Below are 9,915 nucleotides of genomic sequence, written 5' to 3' on the forward strand. Positions count from 1 at the left end.
TTGTACTATTTAATTATAGAATTGATTCCCATCAAGTTAAAAAAAAAGTCAGCTCTATTTATATTTGTTATTGGTAAAGCACACATCAAGGTACTATAATATTCATAGAATATTAGATTTCAAATAATTAGTTAGCGCATGAACCACTTTTTAATTTTCTCCTCCCTCTCTCACATTAGAACAATTGTGTGTGTCTCTATATTTGAAGCTAGCTATAGTTCATTTGAATGTATAAGTGAAAGAAATAAAGGGGGAAAGAAAATGGAGAAATTTTTGTTGATGGCTTTCTTATTTTTGGCAATAACAATATTCCCTTCAACTCATGGTCTTGATCAAAGTCCAAAAGGAGTGGAGATATGGTTTAAGAAGCTTCCCCATGCAAAAATAAAAATGATCAAACTTCACTTCTATTTTCATGATACTGTGACTGCAAAGAAACCATCAGCAATCCAAATAGCACAAGCCAATAATACATTTCAATCACCAACATTGTTTGGCTTAGTGAGGATGATGGACAATCCCTTGACGGTTAAGCCCGAGCCCAACTCAAAAGAAATAGGCCGAGCCCAAGGGATCTATGGCTCAGCCTCGTTTGAAGATATAGGCCTTCTTATGACTCTCAACCTTGTGTTCACTAAAGGTAAGCACAATGGTAGCACGCTTAGTATTCTTGGGCACAACAAGATATTTCACGAGTATCGAGAAATGCCAATCGTCGGTGGTTCTGGTGTTTTCCGGCTAGCAAAAGGTATCGCCACCGCAAAAACCTACCGAGCTGATAATACCACACAAAATGCAATAGTTGAATACCATGTTGTGGTTCTGCATTATTGAAATCTCCTTGTTTGTTTTGATTGTTCATAATGTATTGTTGATTGTGGTCCGTTGACTTTCTTGTAATGCCAATAATGTAAATGTGTAAAATTAAGAAATAAAATAATATTTGTTGACTATTGGGATCTAGCAGGAAAATTTATAAATGTTTGTGTATCAAATATGAAATGACATAAATCATTCTTTTACTGCTTGTATTAATGCGTCAAATTGGGTATCGACGATTCATCCAGTATTTATTGACCTAGGCTACATGTCAGTTATTTTAACTAACATTTGAGCATTATTTTTTAATTCTTTATTTGGAAAAATGCATAAATTCCCCTTTAAAGTTGTACCGAAAAGTCAGTTACACACTTAAACTATCATGGCGGTCTATTACACATCTAAACTATTTAAAAGTGAAACTATTACCCCCCCTACAACTGACGTGGCAAAAAAGAAAAGGAGTAGCGGTTCTGATACAAATCAATCAAAAAAAATTAATAAAACAAAAGCACCTCACCTCCATATCATTTCTTCTTCACATCCACTTACCATCTTCTTCTTCACACCCACCTCTATTTACTCCCATTTTAAATCTTGATTTTTTTTCTTTCAAAACCCATTAAAGTAAAAAATTTAAAAAATAAAATCATCCCACCCCACGTCCTTTCTTCTTCACACTCATCTACCCTCTTCTTCTTTACACCCACCTCTATTTACTCCCCATTTTGAATCTTGATTTTTTTTTCTTTGAAAACTCATTAAGAAGAATAGGGGAGGGGAGGGGGCCGGATGGGTGGTTAATAATTAATAGGAGTTAATTAGTATAAAATATAGTTAATAAAAAAAGTTAATTAATAAAGAAAAGAAAAGAAAACAAATATAAAAAATCGGATGGGTGGTTAATTATTGATGGGTAGTTAATAATTAATCAGGATTTAATTAGTATAAAATATAGTTAATAAAAAAAAAGTTAATTAATAAAAAAAAGAAAAGAAAAGAAAACAAATATAAAAAATCGGATGGGTGGTTAATTATTGATGGGTAGTTAATAATTAATCAAGATTTAATTAGTATAAAATATAGTTAATAAAAGAAAAGAAAAGAAATATAAAAAATTGGATGGGTGGTTAATAATTAATTAAGAGCTAATTAGTATAAAATATAGTTAATAAAAAAAGTTAATTAATAAAGAAAAGAATAGAAAAAAATATAAAAAAATTGGGTGGATAACTAATAATTAATTGAGAGTTTATTAGTATAAAATATAGTTATATAAAAGAAAAGTTAATTAATAAAAAAAAGAAAAAAAATATAAAAAATTATAATTTTTGATGTGGTGATGACATGGCACTGTCATGGCGCCACTTAGCAGCGAGTGTAATACACCACATACTATGAGAGTGGTGTTATGCGTTTAGGTATGTAATAGTTTCACTTTTAGATATGTAATAGGTCGTCATTATAGTTTAAATGTGTAACTGACTTTTCGGTACAACTTAAGGAGGGAATTTATGTCTTTTCCCTTCTTTATTTAGTGCTCAACTTCATTATCATATATACGAGAAAAAGTGTGGATAAGTAATTGATTGATGTGTCAAAAATATATCTAAATTATCCATATTTGTTAAGTTTCATACCTAAATCATTTGGAGTGTGAATTTCATGTTTAAACTATCACTCATTAGTTTGAAAAATAAATCTCAGTGATGTGTGTAATAAACTCTCTCCTTTATTTAAAAAAGGGGAACTTACATGAATTCCACTAGTTTAGGAGCTAATTACTTCGGTACACTCTAATTTGCAATAATACGTATCTTACCATATTTTGTGCATCCATATACATTCAGATACATCCAAATGCATGTATCTTTGGATACATGTGATTAAATTTAGGTGTAATTTGTTTTATATACATTGTATCCAAGTGGATTCGCATGTATCAGGGATACATAACGAATCTCGCTCGCCTCAGTCACCTCTCTCCCATCTCGCTTGCTACTCTCGCATGTATATGATATCTCAGATAAATGCAAACCACGTCAGATACATACATATACATGTATCTAGTGTGTATTTAGAGTGATTCGAATGTATCTATGATACATACAAATCTCGCTCACCTTTCTCACCAATCTCGCTTGCCTCTCTCCCTATTTTAGTTTCTCTGATAGAAAAAATACATGTATCTAAGTGTATCTTCCTTAATATATGATAGAAAACTCTTAACTAGTGGTAAGATATAGGGCTGGGCGTTCGTTCAGTTCGGTTTACAAATTTCGGTTCAGTTTTCGATTTGTGAAAAATGTTAATCCAAATCAAATCAAAATAAATTCGGTTTGGTTCGATTCGATTTTCACAATTTTTGTTCGGTTTATTTTGGTTCGATTTTCGATTTGTGAGATTAGTTGAACAAATTCACATCCTTTAGTCCTTTCTATGAATTTTTTGAAAAATATATCACTGCTAGTATATTTCAATCACAAAGATAAAAATGTAACACACATACACAACTAATATTCACACAAGGAAAAGCGTAAAATAGATACAAGCAAAAATAAATTTTGTTCAAAATATATATAAAGAGATCTAGTGAATTGCAATGATAATATATATAAAGAGATCCAATGCACATGCAACCCTCCTACAGGCTACAACCTATGGCTTTAGGCAACAGGATTCAAGTCTCCCCTCTAGAGAGAATATAAATAAATTTTGGTTTTCGATTAACCGAATTAATATAGTTAAAAACCGAAAATCGGACTGAATAATTGAATTTTTAGAATTTAAAATCGAACCGAAAAAAAATTGGTTCAGTCGGTTTTTTCGGTTTGAAACGATTATGCCCAGCCCTAGTAAGATACCTAATATTTTGAAAGTATAGGTAATAATAACAAATATGAAAGTGAAGTATGTGTAATTATGTAGTTTTATTTGTGAAAAAAATTGGCACATGACATTCCATATGGACAAAACATTCTACCTTGATAAAAATTAAATTATTTATATTAGTCTTAGTTCAAAAGTTAAAGATTAAAGTATCACTATTCCCAAAATATGAAATTATTTTTTAAAAAATAAAGTTTAAAATATTTTTCTTATCTCACTCCACCACCTCCTCCCTCGTATCACTGACAATCCCCCCCCCCCCCCAATTTTTAAAAATTTCTTTTGTAAATTGTTTTTGAAAATTCTTACTTCAATTCCCCCACCCCCTTCACCCCGAAAAAAAACCCACCCACTCCTTCCCAAAATTTTATTAGATATTATTTTTATTTTTTAAAAAATATTCTCCTCCGCCCCATTTAACCCTCAATTCCTTATTTATTTTATATTACTTATATTTTTCTTATTTTGGGTTAGATAGATACATATATTTTTTTGGGTAGCATTTTTTTCTACTTGCATACCGACTATAATAGAAATAAAAATTATATTTTAAAAAAAAATCTTTGCTGCAAGTAGAAAATACTTTCCTAAAAACATATGTATAAATCTAATAGAAAATGATAAAAATGAAAAAAAATAGAGCGGAGGGTTATGTGGGGTGGGGAGGATTTCGTTTTTAAAAAAAATATAGTATGTAATTTTTTTTTTTAAAAAATAATATTTAGGTGTGGGTATGGTATGGTAGATACCGAATACTATACCGAAATTGAAATTTTTAACACTGTGATATGAGTTTTATGGTATTTGGTATGCATGTTTAACAAGTTTGATATTCAGTATGGTATTTGGTTTTTATAAAAAAAAATATCGAAATATCGAATATCATGCCGAAGTATGTAGTTACATATAAAATTCATATACATGTAACTATATAATACTAGCAAATATATAAAATAGTAACTAATTATTTAGATGTTGAAATTTTGATTGCTTTATCTTGATTTATATGTTCTTTTTGGGTGATTTATTAACAAAGAGAATTGTTTGTACTTTATTTTGAATATTTTTTACATGTATAAGGTATTAGTATGATATAATTGAGATGTTTCTTGAAAATCCAAAATCATAACGGTTTATTATACAAATATATGAAAGTTGAAAGACTTGAAGTTGACCAGACTATGATAACCAATTTATTGTACCGTAAAATTTGGTATCTGATAGGTTATCAAGCTATCGATTTACAAGGTTAATTTTATGATCATGATCTTTTAACCACTAATCGTTGAGCGGGGATAGACATGAACCAACCATGGAGCATTAAGCTATCATCTTGTTTCATAACCAAACATGGCATACTAGGTATAACTCTATCCAAGATACGAATCAATTTAAGTTTGACCTAGAATGAACACGCTCCTTGAAACCCACATTTTATTCCTCTGTTCCTCTCTCGAGTTCAAGAGTAGACAATAAATATATTCTAGTGGTAGCTAACCATTAAAATAGTAAAATCAAGAATACAATAACAACTTTAAATGATAACTCATCTTCATCCAAAGAAATTGACATCAAACCATCATTCGTAGCCACAATCTTAGAAGCTAATGATTTCAATAATACTTGTATAGATTGAAGAATTCATGCCCGAATTAAAGTAATGAAAAGAGGCAAGGAAGAACCCTAAGAAGGGCCTTCCAAGTCGTCCAACAGTAGCTCCCAAAATACAGAAAAAGAAAGTCCCTGAAATAATAAAGGCTTGTTTATTTATAGACGTGAAAAAATGCGACTAAAAATAATAGCATAGGTCCGCAACGCGGTTTCACTATGGACTGCTCTTGTTAGAACTTTTGTCTTGTGCCAAATTCACTTGCCCAACACTCCACGACACGGAGACAGTCCTTTGCAAAATCAACACTCCATCCTTAAACTTTTAGCGTTCGTTTCATCCCAACTTCCATTTTTCCTTTTGTTTTGTTCATTTTGCATGTTTTCCAATCTACAAGCACCTAATCATCTTGGTTAGTACAAACACATAAATATAACTTAAATTACATCAACAACGTGGGATTTTCTCTTGAAATTTCCAAAAAAAATGGTTAAACTTGGCTATTAGGCGTATAAATACGCCTAAGATCACCTATCCAAAATAGTTATAGACTTCTCCTAAAATGTCAAGTCTGGATCCAAAACCACAGAATCAGTCAAAATTTCAAGGTATTCATCAAACACATACTTTCGAAGCATGGAAATGCGTAAAACAACAACCAAAGGCCACCTTATAGGCCACCTCTCCAAACCGCTCCAAGATCTCAAAAGGGTCGATGAACCTAGGGCTAAGCTTTCCTTTCTTTCCAAATCTCATCATACCCTTAATGTGTGACACCTTAAGCCATACATGATCTTGCTCCATGAACTCCAAAGCTCAAACTCTTCTATCGGCATAGCTCTTTTGTCTACTCTGAGCTATCAACAGTCTACTCTGAATCAAAGGAACCTACTCCATAGAATCTCTAAGCAAATCTATATTCAAGTGCTCACCACCACAACATCTAACCATCCAATGGGAGAACTACACCTCATACCATAAAACACCTCAAATGGAGCAATCTGAATGCTGGAGTGATAGTTGTTGTTGTAGGCAAACTCTTCCAAAGGCAAACGTCTATCCCAACGAGCAACAAAATCAATCACACATGCTAAGAGCATTTCCTCCAACACCTGATAATCTGCTTGGATTGCCCATCAGTCTGGTGTGAAAAATTGTACTCATGTCCAACTGAGTATACATCCCATGATGTAGTGCCCTCCAAAAGTGAAAAGTAAAGAGAGAACCTTGGTAAACAATAATAGAAATAGGCACCCCATGCAATCGAACTATCTGACTGAGGTAGATCTGAGCTAACTTCTCGATCGTGTACTTCATCCTAATCGGAATGAAATGGGCATACTCGATCAATCTATCAAAAATCACTCAAATTGAATCATAAGCACCCACGGTAGTAGGAAAACCCACCATGAAATTCATAGTGATATTCTCTCACTTTCCAAGTAGGAATGGACATCCTTTGACACACACCATCAGGTTATTGACTCTCACACTTGACTTGCTGGCAAGTCAAACACTTGGCCACAAACTCAATTATGTCCTTCTCCATACTACACCACCAATAATTATGACTTAAATAGTGGTAAATCTTAGCCTCTCTCGGGTGAATAGGGTATCTCAAAAAATATGCCTCATCTAAAATTAATCTAGTCAAATCACCCAACTTAGGCACACAAATCCTACCTCTAATCCTCAATACACCCTCATAATCAAGTATCGCTTCCGTAGCTTTACCTCTCAACACTTTTATCTCGAATAATACACAACTTCTCATCCTCAAACTACCTCTACCAAATCTACTCAACCAAGGAAGAAGGTGCCTCCACAAAGCCAATAACACAACCATCCTCTGAAATATGCAATCGAAAAAGGCTATTAGCCAGCCTCTAAACATCTCTAACCAACGGTTGCTCCTCAACTTGAATTGAGGCAAGACTTCCTATACTAAAAGACTTATTCAAAGCATTAACTACTAATTCTTTCTTACCAGGATGATATAGAATAGTCAAGTCATAGTCTTTCAACAACTCCAACCACCTACGCTGGCTCAAATTTAAATCCCTCTGACTGAATATATATTGAAGGCTCCTATGATCAATGAATACTTTGCAATGCACTCCATACAAATAATGATGCCACAACTTCAACACAAATACCATACTACCAACTCCAAATCGTGGGTGAGATAGTTTTTCTCACGAGTATTCAACCGTCTAGAAGAATATGCAATCACCTTCCCTTTTTGCATCAACACGCCACCTAGTCCCAATTCGATGCATCATAATATATAGTGAAACCCACACCATCTTCGAATAGAGTCAGAACTAGAGCCGAAGTCAACAAAGTCTTATGATTTTGAAAGCTCGCCTCACACTCATCAGACCACTAAACTTCACCTTTTTTGAGTCAGCCTAGTCAATGGGGTTGCATTAGAAGAGAAACCCTGCACGAACCTCCTATAGTAACCAACTAACCCAAAAAAATTGTCAATCTCGATAGGGGAAGTAGGACTCATCCAACCCCTAATTGCCTCAATCTTGGCCAGATTTACCCGTATACCTTTTTTGGATACCACGTGTCCTAAGAATACCACAGAATGGAGCCAAAACTCATACTTGGAGAATTTCACATACAACTTATTCTCTCTCAACCTATGGAGAACAGTCCTCAAATAGTGAACCCGATCAACCTTGGTCTTAGAATATACTAAGATATCATCAATGAACACAATCACAAAGGAATTCAGATATGAATAAACACCCCATTCATTAATTATTTAAAGGTTGTTGGGGAATTAGTCAAACCAAAAAACATCACCAAAAACTCATAATGGTCATACTAAGTCCAAAAAACTGTCTTAGGGACATTCAATGCCCTAATCCTTAACTGATGATAACTCGATCTCAAGCCAATCTTGAAGAATATCGTCGCTCCCTTAAGTTGATAAGCAAATCATTGATGCACGGAAAAAGATTCTTGTTCTTAATAGTCACCTTGTTCAACTGCCTATAATGAATTCACATCCTTATAGAATCATCCTTACTTCACAAATAGAACTGGTGCATCCCAAGGTGATATGCTAGGGTGAATGAACCCCTTACTCAATAAATCTAGTAAGTGATCCTTCAACTCCATCAACTCTGTCGGAGCCATATGATATGGAGTAATAGAAATAAGCTTAGTGTCCGACTCCAAATCACTAGCAAAGTCAATATCTCCATTAGGAGGAAAACCTAAAAGATCAGTACAAAATATGTCCAGAACAATGAAATAGACTCTATTGGAGGTGAATCAACACTAGTATCCTGAATAAAAGCTAACTAGGACAAACATCTACTATATACTAACCACTGGGCATGGAGGAAGGATATAACCTTATTAGGGTTAGAAACACTAGAGCCCTTCAACTCAATCCATGAGATAATATGCATCATCAAGGTTACAGTCTTAGAATAGCAATCAAGAATAGCATAATATGGAGAAAGCCAATCCATACCCAAAATGACATCATAATCTACCATCCCCAATATTATCAAGTCTACCCAAGTTTCATACCCTTTAAAAGTAACAAAATGAGATTGGTATGCCCGACCTACTAGTAATGGCTTACCCTCTGGGTAGAAACATTATAAGATTCTGAGCGTTTGAAGGTAATATAGTGTCTAAATAACCTCGATAGGTTTATTAGTAGGGAAAGAATATTTTTGAAAGTAATAAAATAAAATAGAAGAAAAAGAGGTTTCTTAAGTGTGTGTTTGTATATATATATGTATATTTATTAAGGGTATTATGGACTTTTCCTCTATTTTTAATTAGGGAATGAATCTAGAAAGTTTTTGGACTACATTCTTAATCTATATAATGCCCCAAACCCCCCAACTCTTTCATTCTCTCTCGATCCTTCTATTACAAAAATCTTCTCTCTACAAAAAAGGCTCTCAAGACCTCCATTGAAGACAAAGCTAGGATCCTCTCAAAATCTCAATTGATCTTCAATTTTCCTCAAGTAATTTACTCAAGGTATGTGGGTGTTCATCCATAGGTACCTTTCACCCATGGAGTTCAATAAATTCCTTCTTTAATTCACCAATTTTCAAGTCTATAATTCATGGGTCTTCTAAATTCCAAATCTATTTCTTGAACTATGGTGTATCTTGTGATCTCTAATCTATTCTATTATAATTTAATGATAATTGCATAGAAATTGGTAGATTTTACATATATAAATATTGTATTGTTATTTAGGGATTAGGATCTCATTATGGGGGATGACTACGGTTGAAAAATGATGAAAAATCTGGAAAATTTATCGGGGAATCACTGGGCGGTGCACTACAAACGTGTTAGGGCAACCTTTACATAGTTTAGGGGCTAGGGAAGTGCGCCATGACTTGGTCTCTAAAGTTTCAGGCCTGGGGCAGCGCGCCAGTAGTGCGCCACCTCCCAATTCTTCCCTACACCCCTTTTACATATTTAATCCTTACCTCTCATCAACTACTCTTTCAAGTGCATGTTGTTGCTTTCAAGTTTGACTATTAAAGTATAATCTTAAGTATGTTCTAAATATGAGTTGCATGAAAGTTTATGAAAAATATGAC

General features: G+C 33.5%; 1 protein-coding gene across 1 annotated transcript; it reads left to right on the forward strand.

Moving 5' to 3' along the window:
• Positions 1-247: 247 nt before the first annotated feature.
• On the forward strand, positions 248-936 carry LOC129874576 (dirigent protein 22-like). Its single transcript, XM_055949879.1, has one exon. The coding sequence runs from the start codon at positions 262-264 to the stop codon at positions 832-834; it is 573 nt and encodes a 190-aa protein (XP_055805854.1). The 5' UTR covers positions 248-261; the 3' UTR covers positions 835-936.
• The last annotated feature ends 8,979 nt before the right edge of the window (positions 937-9,915 follow it).

This window comes from Solanum dulcamara, chromosome 11, assembly GCF_947179165.1.
Source record: "Solanum dulcamara chromosome 11, daSolDulc1.2, whole genome shotgun sequence".
NCBI classification, from domain to species: domain Eukaryota; kingdom Viridiplantae; phylum Streptophyta; class Magnoliopsida; order Solanales; family Solanaceae; genus Solanum; species Solanum dulcamara.